General features: G+C 42.0%; 2 protein-coding genes across 2 annotated transcripts; both read right to left on the bottom strand.

Moving 5' to 3' along the window:
• Positions 1-628: 628 nt before the first annotated feature.
• Positions 629-10,333, bottom strand: LOC103713020 (extensin-like). The gene is made up of 7 exons (XM_008799776.4): positions 9,733-10,333; positions 8,836-8,891; positions 8,707-8,752; positions 6,579-6,662; positions 5,195-5,314; positions 2,471-2,550; positions 629-1,110 (listed from the first exon to the last, which is right to left on the bottom strand). The coding sequence occupies exons 1-7, from the start codon at positions 10,288-10,290 to the stop codon at positions 1,002-1,004; spliced, it is 1,053 nt and encodes a 350-aa protein (XP_008797998.2). The 5' UTR covers positions 10,291-10,333; the 3' UTR covers positions 629-1,001.
• Positions 10,334-13,669: 3,336 nt separating this feature from the next.
• On the bottom strand, positions 13,670-16,184 carry LOC103713710 (peroxidase 15-like). Its single transcript, XM_039127121.1, has 4 exons — positions 15,804-16,184; positions 15,315-15,506; positions 14,398-14,560; positions 13,670-14,301 (listed from the first exon to the last, which is right to left on the bottom strand). The coding sequence occupies exons 1-4, from the start codon at positions 16,029-16,031 to the stop codon at positions 13,880-13,882; spliced, it is 1,005 nt and encodes a 334-aa protein (XP_038983049.1). The 5' UTR covers positions 16,032-16,184; the 3' UTR covers positions 13,670-13,879.
• Between the last annotated feature and the right edge of the window lie 2,904 nt (positions 16,185-19,088).

Genomic DNA, 19,088 nt, shown 5'->3' with positions numbered 1-19,088 from the left:
AGTCTAGCTTCCATCTTTTCAATGAGAGAGAGCCAGCGCTCTTTTCAGAAGTACATTCATCTTGGCATCCAGGCCGCTAGAGATGTATCATAGAGCCATGCTATATACAAGAATGCTCGGTATAAATGCTGTCTCTTTGTGCAATTCAAGAAGTCAAGAAATTTTTCAGGGCTAATATAACTTTGCCCCTAGAAGTTAATGAGAACCAAAGTCACTATTCGTTCTTGAGCAACCACAGTCAGTCATACCAATTCCTCTCATGCTTGTCTAGCAACTGCAACCAGGAGGTGAAATCAGATGCAAGAAACAGAGAGTACCACTAAATAATGATTTGGTCTAATATATTTCAAGTGTAAATTTCTGGCTGCCTCAAGGCCCTCAACTCTCAACTCAACTGCACAAAGGGTCCAAGACAAACTTTTTCCCAGCACATCTCCAGATGGTTGGCTTCCTGGATCAACATCCCAACATAAGATTCAGCCAACAAGAAACAAGAGTTCCTGCACATGATCACGAGTTCTCTCACACAGACGTCTTATATATAACATGATACAAGATCCTGAGCTTTGAAAACAGATGCATCCCTAGACGCGCTCCATTAAAAGGTAACATATTATCACAAGAATACTGTAGGACTAATTAATCAGCCAGAACCTTTCTTTTCCTTGGATAAAGTACTCCTCCAAATATACATTACTTGCTACACAAAAGATTCCAGCTTAACAACTCATCTAGGGATTACATTATCAGAGAAAGCAGTACAGAGACAACCCCAAAGGCACAAAGCAACAATAAGAACTAAATATGCAGGAACATTTTATACTTTTCTCTGTTATCCCATTCATATTCTGGAGCCAACTAAACCATTCTCACATAACTAGAGCCAGTTATCCGAAATGCTACACAACTTCACTGTCTGGGCGAACACAACAAACGCACAGTTGATGTAGCAAAGGGACATCAAGGAGTTGTCTGTTTATGCAAGTTCGCTCGGTTGTGCATCAGTTTCCTTGAGCAGTATCGTTCCTCCCTAGTTCACTTGGTGGTGGAAGGAGAAGGGCAAGTCTTTGTTTATATCTTTCAATCCGCAGTAAGCGCTCTTTTCTCAACCTGTGGTAGATAAACAAAACAAGATTAAAAATTTTCTGTTTACCAGCCTCTGGTTATCGCCATGTATATGAAGATGACCAAAAGCTCCACCACTAGATATGTTGCAAGGAAATCTGAAGCTAAATTGTGTCAATGCAACTTAGGTATGGCAGTGCAGCACACAGTTCCAATGCGCTATAACCGCTATAAATTGACCAACCTGTTAGTGGTTTGTAATTTGCAACTTGCAGTAACATCTGCATGTGCTGTGTTTGACACATCAGTTTCATGCCCCTCGTATAGTAATATCACAAACAATCATATACATACAAATGCACAAGCTAATGCATCACACTGGAATGCGCGCACACTCCATATTGTAATTTAACACACTTGAATGAATGGAGTGTCAACAAACAAGACAAACAAGGAACAAGCTTAGGGAGTGAAACATTTCTTTAATTGATAAAGTTCAGCACTGGCAATGCCAAGACAACAGAGCAAGAAAAAACAATTTATGAACAACGGACAGCCTGTTATTAGTAAGGAGTTCAATTCTAAGCAATCACTGTCAACATAAGGAACAATTATGATTTTTCAAACTGGCTACAGTGGAAAGATGGAGTTCACATAAGAGATTAGCTTTCTTCATGTCATCTTTGGTAAACAGGGTAGCTGTGATCCTTTAAGTTCATTATATATTAAAAAGCACTCTCTGTATGCCCACACGTAACCATTTGCATTTAATGCATATGAAACAACTAATTCATTTCATATCCACTTGATCCTAATGTCACACACTGTATCCAACAACGTGATGGTGCCACATCCATTATCAGGACTATGCTATACAAATTTATGCGTTAGCATAGTAGTAATAGCACAAGAACTGATGCCAATAACTAGTATTAACTAATTCTTTTTTAGCAAAATTTGGATTTAAGGGTTTGTTTGGATGGTCAATTAGTGGATTCCAAAATAGAACATGAGAGGAGTTAGCAGAGATGAAGTGACAGGGAGGGCAAGAGGAGAATTGAGGCCAAAGGACCCCCTAATCACCATAGTTTTAAAAACTGAAATCCACCTGAAAAGATGATTCTTAGTGTCCCAATGTTATTGAAATTCTAGGGATTGAGTAGCCTTGCTTATCCATACAATTCTCTTTTCCACCCATGTCTCTCCTTCTCAGACTCCCAACTATATGAGGGCAATCTGTGGACATGGCAATCAACCATCCAAGCAGATGCAAAATGTGCAACATTATAGTTATATCAAGCATGATGCCAACTGTCAATGAATCTCAAGGTAAATTCAGCTCTGAAAATTGTAATAGGTTTAAGAACAACAAATAATTATATCCGAGAGAGCACTGAAAACTCACTGTGCCCGAACCCTTTTGGCACGCTTTATATGCCCTTCTAACAGACCACGTGCTGATAACTGCTCAACAGAACCAACATCCTGCAGAAGCCTTCAAGTTAAAATTCATTCTCATCTCTAAGACATAATATCTTATATATGGCTTAAATTCATAAAATAAACAAGCAACAAACCAATGGTACTTCCAACAACACAGATAAAACACTACCGAAAACTAAAGCGCCAGTCAAATAATTCAAACCAAAACTATGAGTTTAGTTAGGATACAGTGTAAATTCTATATCTTCATGCTAGTGTTTTAAAAGGTTATTGCAGCGTGCAGGTAGTGAAGGGACTGTATAGAGTACATGCAGTATGCAGGCCACATGTGCGGGTGCATATGCAGTTAATATTTTTCTAGCTATTTAAAATACACAAAATAGATTGAACACAATAAAAGACCAATAGAACAATAACAACTAATTATCAGTTATTATTTAATACTGAATACCGAATGATAATAGCTGTAACATACTTAACATATCAACATTCTCCGTATCCCATATCAAACCCATCTAAACTGACATTGTACCTATCCATCAGTTTGAATCTAATCCATTTGCAAAGGTCCACATGAGAGTGGACCATATATATAGCCCCAAAATGCTAAGTAGGCCGTAGATACAGCTGCAGAATGCTAAGTGGACCACTTTTGCAAGCCACATGCAGTATGAATTCATAAAGTAACTGCAAATAGGCAACACGGAGTGCTCAGGGACCATATCTGCAAATACAGCCATATACATTGCATTCCAAGAATGCTAACCCTTACATCACCACCCTCGCTAATGGTTCAATAATGTGGCCTATCATAGCATAAACAGTAATAGAGAAAATTCAGGTCTATGTGATATAACTTGGTCACGGTTCATTTATTGGCTTTCTAACATCCAAACCAAGAATTCTCATAATCAAACTATAATAAGTTTAGAAAATGGTCAAATGCTATGTTCATTCCGAATTACAGAAACAACAAAACACAGGATTCTTGCAATAGCAGTCTGAGCAAATTGATAGACTTGTCTAGCTTGCTCACTGTAACATCATCCAACTCTTTCTCTGAGACCAAAGAATGGTGCAAAAAATGCACCCTGACCAGATAAGTTGTCATTGTCTCGTGCCACAATAAATCATGAGAATACTCGTAGCCTTGAGCCAACCGGCTTCTTACACATGATCTAAATAATATGGTTAAACATCTTTTCTATTCTCCTTTACAGCTCCAAACTTCTACAAACACAACCCACCCCTTGTGCAACATTCAAATTTTGGTGTCCTGCAACAGCTCATAAGCCTCCATGGCCCCCTGAAGTTCCCTACACCTGAGTGGCTAACCTTTGTGCATATTTTAAACCTCGAAGGTTATAGAGGGTGTAACATAATTCAGGCACTACATAGTACTATGCCTCCTCCCTCCTACCCAGCCTTGTGTACTCCACTTCCTCTCCTCATTCTCCTTCCCCACTGTCTTGCTCTTCCTTCGCCTCCTCAACCCTCTATCCTTCTCCCCCTCCTCTTTCTTGCTATGTCCCTCCAGCTCCACCACCTGTCTCTCCTCCTCCCCTCCTCTTCTGCACAGGCACCCACACTGCCAAAGCACTATGCAATCCCCTGTACTGTCTCCCTTCCATGGCAGGCATGGTTCCTGTTTCATTTACACCCCTACATAAAAGGGTGAGGTGATATGGATGCATCTCAATGTATCTAATATCATCTAGCAATAGTGTAATGCCTGACAAACCCACTTTCACATTCCCATTAATCAATCTCGATGCTCGGGCAAATGGGACACCCCATGGTCCCACCTGTATTTAAAACCTGGCCCGAGCAATTATATTCCTTGAGTCCTTTACCCATGATCTTCTCAATGTCAATGTAGTGTCTCTAATACCATCTAGCAATAGTTCAAGGCCTGCACACACCATATCAGTTATCATTTCCTACCACTTGATCAGGTCCGCAGAGAGTTAAGGATGACATATGCTGATGCTAGGGACTCAACTAATCAAGTTAGGTCAACCTTAATTTGATCATGACCTGACCAATTTGCACCAAAAACACTTCTGGTATCAACCCACTCATATAAATTCTGGGTCAGGTGAATGTGTCTTATGTGTTGCCACCCTTCAAGAGTTTATAGAGAGCCAAAGATCATATAAAAACATATGATGGCTGCTTTCCCTTATTGTTATCTGCTCCTTTTCAAAATTTTGTTCTCCATCTTGGAGACAACTCATCAAATAATAGAAGATAAACCAAATTCTGTTACAACTCATTTGTTTGAAAGCTACATGCAACATATTCAAAGTTGGCTCAGCTGCAATGATGATTTTTTCACTCTGCTCAAAAAAAAAGCATGCATCACATAAGATTTAAGAGCAATTCTGGAAATGAAGGATTAAAACGGAGTTGCATGACAAGTTCGTCTTTGCTGATCATAGCTCAAAACAAACTTGTTAATTCATTAAGGATCACATGCAGTCTAATTTACAATGTAAGCTAGAAAGATCATATGACATACTAAATGCAACCTTAAGCCTAAGAACCTCCTCCAAGATTATGCTGTACTCATGCCCAAACATGTTCTGTTATTGCTTTCAATGATGCATAAATGTAAAGCAAAAACAGGTTAACATAACATGCATATGACTAGTTAGAAAAAAATAAGTATTTTGTAAAAATAGACCTCTTCCTTGATAGGATCTTCGCCTTCATTGTTGTCTTCACTCTTTTTCAACATGTGAGTGTCAACCATCGATGGAGGCAAAGGTCTCGGCAGAAGCTTCACACCATCCCCGAAATTTGGCTGCACGAAATAGACATGATGTGAAAACTTGATGGAGGGGCAAACAAGATGGAGCCAAATGACATAAAAAAATCATTAGAATACAAAGAACATAAAAATATGCATGTAAAAGAAATGGTGCGAAAGCAAAATTACCAACCAGTTAGAAGGGGGGGAAGCCAAAGAAAAAAGAAAGTGATTCTTGCAATTAAAACAAGAAATTGATAATGACCTATTTCTGCATTGAAATCACAAGATATACGATGATTATTGTACAGAACTATTGCTTTATGTTAAGCAAATTGACACATTCATCAAGAAAATATCATCTTATCATATTATTTGCACTTCTAGTACAAGGCAAGCTGTTGCACAAGTGCAGGTACAGTACTTTTTCCAATACATTTTTAGCCAAAGAAGACTTGGTACCATTAACGAGCTATACTAGTATGTGCTTGCATTTATGCCTTAGCACAACTATCATAACCATTAGTTATCAGAACATATTTCTAGACAAACCTGTCATGAAGATGACTGCGTAAGTATCAAACTATATATCCCGGAACAGAACAGAAAATTCAAAGGGCATGTTTGGTTCACCATTTTTGGTTGGAAGTGAAGGCTGTAAGTCACCAAAGTGACTTCAGACTGCCACAAGCCAAAGTCCCTTCAGCACCTTTTTTGGAAAGTCAAGCATAACAGAGAACTTCTGTGAACATTTCCCCTAAACCAAACACAGGAAAGTCAATTTCATGATATGACTTCCTTTCCCTTCCGCTCGCTTGTGGCAAAACAAATACATCCAAAGTAGACTATATAGCCTGCCTTCTGAAAGAATGTACACTTTTACCCAAAAAAATGGCATCAATCAGTAATCTCTTAGAATCTAAATTGAGGGTTGGAGAAGGAAGGGAAGGCCTCTATGACATTCAGGAAAAAATATTCATATAATTGACTCCATATATTTGGGACTAGGCTTGATTGTTAATGCAAATATATATCACACTGGTGATACCTAAGGCAATTTCTGTGCCAATTTACAGACAGCTGATCTTGAATCTTGACAACCAAGAAAACTGAATGCCAATCATCATCGAAAACAAGTAATCATGAACATTCAAATTAGAGGAAAAAAAAAAAAGCTGCCGGATGAAGAATATCAGCACCATGAGCATGAAGGAACCTTGTTCGGCAATCTGGAATAACTTAAAGAACAACAAAGTATTTGGTCTAGTTAACATGGTACCAACAAAACACATATGCAGCAAAGAGGATATGCTCAAACCTGACTTTCATGAGGCAAACCATTTCGAACCCAAGATCGGCAAAGAGCATATAAAGAGCCTGATTCACCATCAGATAGTCTAACCTTCAAACAAATGACAAGAGGTAGGTAAGTAACACTAGTAAAGAGCATTTCCTTGTCAAGTACACTAAACCTGCCATGAGTTTGAGCTCAATTATGTATCTAAGTCCAATTTTTCATCAGCAGTTCATGCATAGCTAATTAATTATTTTTAGACAGTGATTTCTAATTTCATAATATCAAAGAGCAAGTTGCTGTAATAATGCAGGTTCTCCGGTCCCTTGGGAACACAAGGATATATCCTTTTATACACTAAAGAAACATTATGATTCAAGCCAAAACAATTTGATGATGCACATGTAATGATTATGGGACAATCTAGTAAGATCTTGGGTACCAACAGCACATGTGCTCTCAATTTATGTAAGAATTCTCCCATACAAATAAGCCAAGTTCTGCAGCTGTTGAAATGTTGACAACAACACAACTAATCTGCAGGCTTCAATTAAATTCTAAATTTGCAATCAATTTGCACCTTTAATTTTGGATGGATAAACAATAGTTGGTACAAGATAAATCTTATGCATGCTGCGGGAGATCTGAAGATTAAAGTGATCATTTTTTTTAAAAAGCAGTTTACTGGAAAATGTTCCTGACCATGTGATCAGATACCTCATAACAAATATTAAAATGCTGCAGTTTCTGACCATGACTTGTAATATATCCAGTGACACCTAAAAGCTCAAAGATGTCCATGCAATGAGAAACTCATTACAGAGAATATCAGAACAAATATAACAGCCATGTTATCTGATGGTTCTGAACTAAAGTTGAAAAGTCATATTTCAACCATCAGCACAAGATAGCTCTCTGAAATCTAGTATAGTTTTTTCAATCACTTTGAATCCCATGAATTTATCTTATGCAAATCTTAGTCTCACCTGTCTCTGCTGATTTAAACACTGCAAGCCACATGAAAATGCAAGCTAGATAACCATCACAATTTCATAGTTATGTTTGTTGATGGTGGTTGGCTAGATTAATTTTGGAGAAGCATAATTAGGCATACACTTGCAGTCTTGCACTGAATGCTTTTTTCCGAATTTTGCAGCTTTAGGTGCTTCTAGTCATAGTCTTCTGTCCTTTTCTAGTTCAAAATTATTTGTTGCTCTAACATATTAGCAACAACAATCAAGAAAAATACTTGCTCTAATATATGCACCTCAATAATATCATAACAAGTAGGAAGTATACATCAAATTTTATCATCATTTTCGGAATGTATATCTCTTCCAAGCCATAAACGTCAGCTTTCAGCAGCATGCGTCAAAAGATGACACCATCCTTTTCCACCACTAATTCCCATTTAATGACATGCTTGCATATAATGCTCCATCAATCTTACACATAATTTTCCATAAATGCCCAGAATTGCATTTTTCCTATATTATGACACATCCATCAGCAAACAAGCTTTTTACATTATGCAGATCCCTTCTACATTGCCAGAATATCCAAATTCTTTTAAAGACAATCCATGTCTTATCATTTAAAAGAATTTAGAGGAATGACCTTGGTGCGATAGTAAGGTTGCTCCATTGTGACCTGGTGTCACAGGTTCAAAGCATGGAAACAACCTCTCCGCATATGTGGGTAAGGTTCTATACAAGGTTCGCTGTACCGGTCGGTACCAGTCGGTACCGAGCGTACCGTACCCGTACCGATGGGTACCGGTATCGGTACACCAATGTCGGTACGGTCGGTACCGAGCGTACGGTACCGTACCGACACTCGGTACGCCTATACTGGTGCGGCACCGGTACGGGGTTCGGTACCGGTACGGCGAACCTTGGTTCTATATATCTAACCTTCCCCAAACTTTGCAGTGGTGCGAGACTTGTGCACTAAGATGTCCTCTTTTTGTATCTTATTATTTATAAGATGGTGATCAAGAATTTCAGTTATCATTATTTTGAAATAATCCTTCCGCTCACTTCAAAGAAGTGCAGTTCATATGCAGAAAGCACATCTTAAAAAATTGTAGAAATCAAAATCCTGCAGGAAGAGGAGGAATAGGGAGGGAGGTGAAGTCAGGTGGTTTGCTTACTTTCCGGTCGTTAATCATGACAATTGTATCTTCTCTAGTCTTGTCCCTGAAATTAATTAGATATCACTCACTGCTTGTATGTGACAAAATATATCTAAATCCAAAACAAGCACAAGTACTGCATGTTACCTCTCCTTACTGTTGTTATACTCATATGTTGAAGACACCGCTGGGAACGAAGTAACCTAAGCAAATCAGGATGAAGGAGCATGCTGTTAAATGAGATGAAAAAGTATAGAATCAAATAATGGCATATGGCCATGTTGCAAAGGAACATTACAATGATGAAAGAAAAATATAACAAAGATTTTAAATAACATATTCAAGTGAAAAATATAAGCTTCCTAAGGCAAACATATGATATATCTGTCATAACATCATTTATATATGCCCCGTACACCTAATGTTATTGCAGCTGATGAATATATTATGATGTATTAAGCATCACTTGGATGAGGTAAGAAAAGGGCTATAGTGTTGGTATAGTTGGGAACTAGTGCATATCTTAAAAGGACCTTCAAAGGAACTAGAAAACATACAAATTAAGTCAAACAGCATCCAAGCAATAACACAGTAGCACAGGTCGTCAATATGGCTTGTGGAGGCTTAAACCGCTTATGCTACACTAATTCAGGCGATCGCTTAATACAGAAACCCAGTCTAATGCCTAATAGCCAATATACGAGTATTGGTTCAACAATTGCCCTAATTAGAATATAGGATCGCAGTACATGTCTGTGACTGTGAATGAGTAGAGCAAGAAAAGTTATGATGCATCACTTGAAAGTGCCGACAAAAAGATCAATGACGAGTAATTATTTGGTAGTTCTAAAAGAAGAATGTAGTAATGAATGAATCAATATCATTATCAATATGTCTATGAGTTATAAAATGAGTTATTGTGGTTCGCGAAACATATACCCTTAAAATTCGATGGTTGCACAAAGAATGGAATCAATCAAACAACAACTGCTGCATAAAGAGAGAGTAAGAGAGACTGGGAGAAAGAGAGATGAAAGAAGAAACCTTAGGGTGAGTAGCGGCCGGATTAACGCTCTTGGGAGTACCAGCCACACCAACGGTAGCAGCGCCGACCGACCTCGGGACTACGAAGGCCGGCGGCACGGGCAACGCCTGAGGCGGCCTCATCGCATGGGGCGGCGGGATCTGGGCGGCATGATCGGCGGCGGTGGCGGCAAAAACAAAGGGTCTGGCCTGGGCGGCGAAGGTCATGACCGCCGTAGGGCTCGCATTCCTGATATACCCGGCGGGGTTGGCAACGGTGACGGTCTGATCGGCGGCCGGCGGACGGACGGTGGCGGTGCGAGGGGAGAAGGCGCGGTGGGCGGCAGGGAAGAGGACGCCCTGGGGAGGCGGCGGGGGCGGCGGAGGGTGGAGGGGTTTGCCGAGGAGGGGTTGGGGCGAGGGGGAGAAGAGGGGGCTGGGAGGGGGGCGGAGGGAGGAGGGGAGGGGGGAGGAGAGGAAGGGTTTGGGAGGGGGCTGAGAGGATGTGGGGGGAGGGGCGGTGGCGGAATCCGGGCCGGTGGCGGTGGCGCAGGAGGAAGAGGATGGGGAGGTCGCCATGGCGGGGAGATTTGGGGAGGTTCAAAAGCTTTCGGGGATGGACTCAGTCTCGTCTATTTCAGCCAAACTGGCTCGCGTGCATGGCACGTGTGTAAAAAAAATAGATCTGCGATTGATTTAAAGGAATATTTGAAAAGCTACAACTCCACCTTAGGCATTAACATGGAGGTGGAACTACTGAATTTCGAATTATAAACCTAGCGCTTGGTAAGGGGGGAGCCAGGACTCTGGAATAGGAATAGAATAAGTTACTCCTATTCCAGTGGTTTGGTTTGGGATAGTCTTATTTCTATTCTTATGAGGAGAATAAAAATATCTCAATTCATCAAAATCCAATCTCTACTCATATTCAAATTCTATTATAATTCTGATTCTAATTTCGGTCGTGAACTAAATACATTGGAGGATATGTCCATTTCAATTCTCATTCCGATTTCGATTTTAATTTCAATTCTAGTCAAACACTTTTAATATTTATTTTTCAAAGACTGCAGCAGCAAGTAGCTTTTCAACATTTGTTTATCTCCAACAAAAAGTTGCAACTATATCTCATCTCTTTGATTGGTCATGTAAGTGGGATATCTCATCATCCTGAAATGAAGTAGTGAGCTTACCTCTCAACCTGTCATATTTTTATAAAACTACTCAAGTAACCATTAAATCAAACACAAAATCTTGCATTTAAATCTCTATAAGGCTCTAATCTAATAAAATTAATATCATGCCAACCAACAATTTAATCCACCAGCTATCATACTTCAACAATGAGTCATGCCTTTTTGGTGAGGTCCTGAGTTATTGTAAATGGTATCGAAGCGAAGCTGGCCCATAACCTATGTGAACTAGGGGATATTGTAGCACAGCTTTCTTAGGGCTGACCACGAGCTGATCGTGATGCTTATGATTAGATTTGAATGAATTTGAACTTTTAGCCTGACGAGAATTTTAAAGCTTAAAAATGGGGAGTATGTGAAGATCCGTGTGGGTGTATGTTTAGTCCGACGTCGGTTATTCACTGGGTACCTTCCGACTAGTCTTTTTAGATGAGGTTCTGGATTATTATAGTTTAGTAGTGAATTGGTTGTATTTTTCCACCTCTAGTATGGCACCTACTTCCTCACCATTTGCAGGTAACCGAGTGAAGGGCGGTGACTTGGTAAGCCTCAGATGCCGGATAAAACATTGAAATTGGGAATCACTGATCTATTTGGTGTTTTGCATTTCAAACATAAAAGAGACCCTTGCTTTAGTTTCACATTGGCTGATAGAATTGGGTGTTGGTTTTTAAAACTCTTGGGCCACGGGTCTTGCATGCAGGTGTGAATGCATGGGCCAGAGAAGTTGGGCCGCTTGTGCACAAAGCATAACGCGTGGACCGGGCCAGTGTTCACTGATGCTGTGCTTCTTTTTTTTTGGAGGGGGGGGGGGAGTTGGTGAGTGGTAAAACAGATGGTCGAGATCCATCTAGTTTGAGTGCAGCCAATCATATCAGAAAACAAACAATACTGAATAAAAGGCAAGGTTTAGTATTACCGTCTGTTAATTTATAAGGTTCTGCCCGAATGATCGGCAACATAGGATGCCATCTAGTCTGCTGTCTTGTTTGTCTTTCTGTAAATATGTGGAACACTGAATGATACACATGTTCCGGAAAGAAACCATATATCTGTAGGCAATGTATCTCTATCTATAGTCGAGCTAGATCCAGCCTATCACTAATGTTGAATCACCTTCTAGAAGAGCTATGCTATTATTTTGCTCTGTCGGTGTTGGGTTTGATTAACTCCGGCATGTGCTCGATTTTTTTTATGCTATAGAACTGTTTAAATTCTTTTTAAAATTTTCCTTTTGGTAGAGGAGGCCAAGCCTCAAATAATAGAGATCTAATCGAAAGCAAAAAAGAATCAATCATGGAAAGAGCTCCATTGGCCAACCAATCTACTGGCTCAGCAGCTTATCTTGGATGTCGACTGAATGCAGAATGCTCCAAATTTCCTGCAGTGATGGACTGGGGCTATTTGTTTGTGTCCCACTGGACTATTGTCATGAAAACTCCCTTCTAGCTATACATTATTGGAGTCCAGCTTATTTTTTATGTGAAAGAAAACAAAGAAGGCACCGAGTGTGGATCCCCACTCACCATCAGGCCATCTACTGCACAAGCAAAAATCTTACTGTTGTTGGCCAATATATCAATGGTTTAAATTGTGATATTTTTTAATTACAGGAAACTCCAACTGTCCTAATTAAGTCTGAAACCTGCAGTCTTCTTGAGGTCGAAAAACTATGGAGGAATAGAAGTTTTTTATTGAAGACTTTTGAGAGAAAACTAAATGCTACAATTGTTAAGGCCTGATATATATTGTCACTCCCTTCCTAACAGCTTAGGTTTTTTACTCCGGCAGTAAGTCAACAAAAATAACTTTTAGCAAAAATTTTGAGAAAAAAATAATGATGGCCGACCTTCTGTAATGACAAATATGGTACACTAAATCTAATTAAATTGATAGAGCAGTTTTTACCCTAAAAATATTATTTTCCTTTTAAATTCTGCCGTAGACTTTAAAGTTGCATGAGTATGAATTTGGATTTAAGCCATAAAGGTATATTGCACCTTGTAGTAATTTGGGCTTTGGAGGCCATGAGGATGCAAAATCATTTCGCATCTATAGATTAAATACCATAAGATCATAACCATCATTTGTCCACCCAAGGTTTTGTAGAGCGTGGCTAAATGAATACTTATTTGCTCTTGGATTTCTATGGATGGAAAGGAAAAAAATCCCTAATAGCAAGAAAGAGAAAAAAAAAGTTGAATATTTAAATTTATCTTTTCTCAAAAAAGAGTATTTTTTTGAAAGAAAAATATTTAAATTTATCCTAAAGTTTCTGTCCTTTTATAATCTATTGAATAGCTCAAATCGAAATATATCTGAACAAACCTGTACGAAACTTAGAGAGTTCCTAGATCTGGTTTAGTATGAGCTAAAATTAGTCCGTACTGGTCCAAATTAAGTGGAACAATTCCGTATCATCCTGCACTGACCTGTTGTACCACAGTTGATGACAAGAAAAAAGTGTTGTGGCGTTAGTGCAATCATACTGGTACGGTTTTTAATACTGGCATGGTTTCTCGGATCTTGCTTCCTTGCATTTCTTATTTCTAATGGGCTCTTGATTTCCATCAAAAGAGGATCTATCGTCAATGGAGAAAAGCTAAAGAACCAGTTATGAACATTTTTTTTATTTAAATTGGGAATAATCTTTTTTCATTGTCTCAGAGAAGCTCTGACTTATATTGACATTATTATTGTTTACATGCTGACATGAGATGCCAGGTAGATAGCTCATTACTTGACACCATGCGTCAACTTTAGAGTGCTTGGCCAAATTTTCTCCTATTTATTTCATTAAGGACGAGCAAACAGGCATTTTGCCTTGTTTTTACTCTTAGCTGATACAAGTTGAGCACTTGGCTCGCATAACCAAAGCCTTGCAGAACAACTGCTTGCCACACAACTTCTTGTGGGCTTTATTCGTATACTATCCCTGCTTACAACCAACCCTCCTCCTCCAACTTCAAAAATCCTCAGCTCCCATTGACCTTCCTGCAGTTGCTCCTTATCTGCCCCCTGCTCCCTGTGAGGGGACTAATGTTCCCCATATTTATCATCGACCGAACGAAGTTCTGGAAGAAGACGGTCTGGCTGCTCGCAAAGCTGTTGACGATCGAAGCGGTGGGAGCTCCACTTGTTGAGAGGAGCTCTTGGTCCGACTGTAGAAGCCCGCGGTTGCCCTGAAGGTTGGTGAAGTAGTTCCTGTCGAAGGTGTTCGGCGTGGTCGGGTCGAGATTGTTGAGATTACTGCTACCTGCCCCTCCCTGAGGGCAGTTCTGCTGCAGTGTGGCCCGGTAAGAGGGGTTCAAGGTTGGGTCCGGTTTGCCTGTGCTGCTGAAGTTATAGAGCCGGCTGCTAAAGGTTCTGCACTGTGCTCGACCAAAGGTGTGGGCTCCTGTGATAAATATTAAGCATTCACAAGAAGTTTTCGTCAGAATTATGGACACACTAGTTAGGATATTGTGTGTGTTCTTCTTCTTCTTCTTCTAACCTGATAAGGCGACGAGATCAGTATTGCTGAGGCCGACGGCAGAGAATTTGGACTGGAGTCCAGTTAAGCTGTCGAAGGGGCTGGGAAGGTTGTTGGCAGCGTTCATGTTGGCGGTGGTGCTATCCCTTCTTCCAAGTAACACAGACCATGAGGGACCTCCTGACTGTTAGCAATAGTCAGTGTGTAAGTAGACTGGAATTCTTCGATCTTTCACTTATGTTGGCCTATTTCATAGGCTGATTTGATTTGGCTTCGAAACAACTGAGTCAGGTCATGAGGCAGTACGAGAATGTTTTCACAAACCTTGCTTTGATGTAACCTTTTCAAACTTCTAAGATTCACCTTTTCTAGTTGTAAGAGATCTTATTCCTACATGGCTCTGTTGATCAGTAAGTTCAGTCAACTTGGTCTATTTTGATTTTAATAATCCAATGAGGTCAGCTCATGCTATTTATTTGGTAGTCGGCAGTGCCTTATTAACCGAGATATATACTAAGTAAACGCGATAAAAAAGGACTTTATGAAGGTCTTCATGTTTTGTTTACAAAGAAAGATAAAAAAGGATGAAGGAAATTTTTTGGGATAAAAATAAAGTGGTTGTAATTTTTTAAATAATCTTTGTATATTTTATTGGAGAAAACTAATAGAGTGCTCCAAAGATAGAAGCTCTCCATTGTCAGTGGACATTAATTACCAATCTATCCTCTTAATTTTCTCCTCTTGTGGAGAAAAACCATCTAGATTTTGTTTGTCTATAGCACTGGAAGAGCCAGAATATATATATATAAGAGAACTACTGCAATCATCTTTGTTTTTATTGCTCTCATTTAGAAGAAGAAGTAGGAGGTATTAATAACTACTAATAAGTAACACAAGAAGGAAGAATCAAATGGAAAAGATCAGTAAAAATGGCTTACAGATCTAACTGAAGCTTCGGCAGCAAGGGCAAGGATATCAGCGCACGAGACTACTCCTGGGCAAGCTCTCTCCACTGCAGCCTTGATGTTGTCAACCACATTAAAACCCCGAAGCGAGTTGGCATTCGGAGCGGCACCCTTCTCACTCACTATGGTAGAGCTGCTGTCCAGCAAAACAGATCCATCGCAGCCCTAACACAAACAGAGTTCATTTAGCCTAAAAGAGAAGAAAGCCATATGTAGCCTTTCGTTTTATTTGTTAGCTAGAACATATAAGATAGATATATATATATATATATATATATATATATAGCTTTTGAATTCTATATTTATGGACAAAGAAGTCGTTCTTGCATATATCAGATTGCGCAAAAGATATAGAGCAGCCATATATATCTATTAGCCAGCAGCGTCAAAATGAATGAAAAAAAAGAACTGCAGCATATCTTTCAAGGAAGGAAGGCATGGAGGGACGAGTTGAAGGTTTACTTGGACAAAACAATCATGGAAGAAGAGTCGAGTCAGGCTTGCAGTGATCCGAACATCGGACGTTTGGGCTTGTCGAACTACGCTAAGCACAATGGCTGACACATTAGAGCATGTGGTATTGTAGAAGGAAGGGCTCAGTTGAGCTCGGGATCCTTGGAATAGCAAAGCCAAGCAGATGGCTAAGGCAACCGGAAGAGAAGAAGAAGAAGAAGAAAACGAGGAAGACATCGATCCTTCTCTCTCCTATGGATGATGAGAGCATAAATAAGGCTTGCGTCCCTTTTTGCTTCTAGGTTTATTGTAGGTTTTCTGTGGTTTAAGATGGCCTCCAAGTGCCATGTTTATAGCTTAGAGGAACGGCCTGGCAAGTTGAGGCCTGAGCTAGCTTGCGGACGATAGAAGAAAAGCCCGTGAGGTAAGGTGAGGTGTTGAAATCATCACTTGTCCTAAAAGCTTAAGCTAGAGACAAAATTTGAACTTAGGACCTCTGCTCTCATATCATGTCGAAATCACTATTTTTTTCATAAACTTAAGCTGATAGAATAAAATAAAATTATTTATATATTTTATATTTTTTTATTGAAGAAAGGCATAAAAAAATGTTATTGCCACCTTAAGATTATAAAATTGTGGCAGCCCATTTTGTGTGTCGTCGGGTCAGCAGTCAAAATCATGCACCACTCAGGAATAATCTGCTCACCTCCGAGGGCTCGTATCCCCTCCCTTGTTCGCGCAAGTCGCCACGCGCGCACACAGAGAGAGAGAGAGAGAGAGCGCACGTGGTTTGGTAGATTCAAATCATTGCATGCATTACGACCTTACGAGGCTGGCCCGGGTACTGTTTGGGTGGGGCCGGACCTTTTTCGCTGGGCAAAGCAATATCAGCGTAGGATAGGGACCTCCTTCGAAGATGTTTGGCGTCCAGCTCGGCTACTGTGATTGCCAATTCAAAATTAGCAAGAGAGAGGTGCACACCAGCTGGATGATGGATTCTTTTGAGCAGCATTAATCCATCAATATATACTATCATCCTTGGATAGAAATTTTTCACCAGCCATGCTGTTGGGGGGAAAAATAGACCACCCCACACGTATAATTAAAGCACCTAAATCTGACAACAAGCCTGAGCTCACCATGCAGGCCGAGCTCATCATGCAGGCCGAGCTCAGAGAGCCGTGCCGAGCTCATCATGCAGGCCGAGCTCAGAAGCTGCCGAGCTCATCCAGGCCGAGCTCATTTAGGCCGCCGAGCACAGAAGGCTGCCGAGCTCATCCAGGCTGCCGAGCTCAGAAGGCTAAGGCCCAGAAGGCCGAGCACAGAAGCTGCCGAGCTCATCCAGGCCGAGCTCATCCAGGCCGCCGAGCACAGAAGGCTGCCGAGCTCATCCAGAAGGCTGCCAAGCACAGAAGGCTAATCATAGAAGGCCGAGCACAGCAGGCCGAGACCAAAAGGCTGAGCTGACCTCAGAAGGCCGACCTCGTCGTCTATATGCTGCGGCCATCCCCTGCAACAGCCTCACCGCACCATGCTTTACTTGCCGGCCACGCCACGACATATTAATCAGGGACCATACCCTGCTACGACTGTCAACACCTCACCATTCCCAAGAATGTACTGCACTGCGCGCCACAAGCAAACTCTGGCTACACGCCATCTCCTCCCATGATGGAAACGGGCCATCCACGGCAACTCATTATTTCACACGCCCACGTCCAATCGTGACGGTAACCCATTAATTCGTCTAGTCACATCACAGGTAACCCTGCCACTCTCCCTATAAATGGGGAGCTTCTCCCTCTAAAAAGGGGGCTGGAGGCTTCTTCCTCCCAAGGGAGGCTTCGGACTTGGAAATACAGTCCCTCTCTCTTCTCCAAAATTAAGCCCCCCTCTGACTTAGGCATCGGAGGGCCGGCGCCGGAAAGCCCGGCCACCGGCTTCTTGCAGGTTCCCCCGGAAGGAGCCGCACGCCGACGATCCACCGCCTGCCGTTCTCGCTCACAGGCCACCTCCCGGAGGACGCCGCCAGACGACGAACCGCCGTCCGCCGATTCTCCCACCGGAGCTCCTCCTCCTCGGTTCGCGGCCGCCCCCGGGTCCAATTTCCAGCAACAGTTGGCGCTAGAGGAAGGGCCCGAGTTGTGGCCATGAAACTAAGGAGCAGAGGAGTCTCTGATACCTCCCGGCATCATGCTCCAAGCTCCGGGCGCTCAGTCCAGAATCCACCACCAAGACCTCCGGCAGATCAAGCTCCACAAGTCCAACCCGAGCACTTCGACGCGCTAGTGCAGCAAGTCCAAGCGCTAGCCATTGCAGCCCAAAGCCTGCAACAAGTGGAGGCTCCTCCTGTGCCGCCTCCACGGGTTCATGTTAAGCAGAGGAAGAAACTTTCTCCCGAGCCATCTCGAATCAGGCATGGCTCCCGCTACAACGACGTACGTGGGGGCAACTAGTGAGAAGTAGTAGCCCAAGTCTCACATCAACGAGTTGGAGGGAAAGAGAAATAAAAGCTGAGGTCTGGAGAAGGAGAGTTATGTACTCCCTCCTCATGGGTGTAAGTCCTTACGACGGCGCTCGTGACGTTGCTCTCCTTCAGAGCGTCGCCATCACCGAAGCCCCGGCCGTGCACAGACGGCTGCCGAGCTCATCCAGGCCGAGCTCATGCAGGCCGAGCCGAGCTCAGAAGGCCGAGCTCGTCATCCACATGCTGCAGCCACGACCTGCAGCAGTCTCATCCAGGCCGAGCTCATGCAGGCCGAGCTCAGAAGGCCGAAACCAGAAGGCTGCTGAGCTCATAAGCCCGAGCTCAGAAGCCCGAGTGCAGAACACCCCTCCCAGAAAATCGAGCCAAAGAAGGCCGGTGCTGAGCCAAGTCCTGAGGGACTTCGAAGCTCGAGAGCCATCAAAATATCTCCAAAAGGTACAGGATGCCACTTTGGCTTCAAATAATTTCAATATTTCATCTATTTTCAGATCGGAGAATCCAAAAAACGACCTACGGGTATCCCTATCTCCAACGTCGCCCCGCTCCGAATAAGGGCGCACGATCGCCAACGAAATCCATCTCCTGCATGCATCTCCAATGATGCCCCGACTAAGTTCGGGATGCCCCGACTAAGTTCGGGATGCCCCGAGTGTCGACAGTGCGTGCCCAGACCCCTCGACACTTCGGGAAGACGGGGTAGTACCTTCGCGGCCCTCCGTGGCGCTCAACACCAACAACGGGGTAGTACCTTCGCGGCCCCCCGTAGCGCCTCCTCGACTAAGGTCGAGATGCCCCGAGTGTCG

This window comes from Phoenix dactylifera, chromosome 6 (assembly GCF_009389715.1).
Source record: "Phoenix dactylifera cultivar Barhee BC4 chromosome 6, palm_55x_up_171113_PBpolish2nd_filt_p, whole genome shotgun sequence".
Classification (NCBI taxonomy): domain Eukaryota; kingdom Viridiplantae; phylum Streptophyta; class Magnoliopsida; order Arecales; family Arecaceae; genus Phoenix; species Phoenix dactylifera.
The sequence above is the reverse complement of the archived record's forward strand: the minus strand, read 5'-3'. Positions and strand labels throughout refer to the sequence as shown.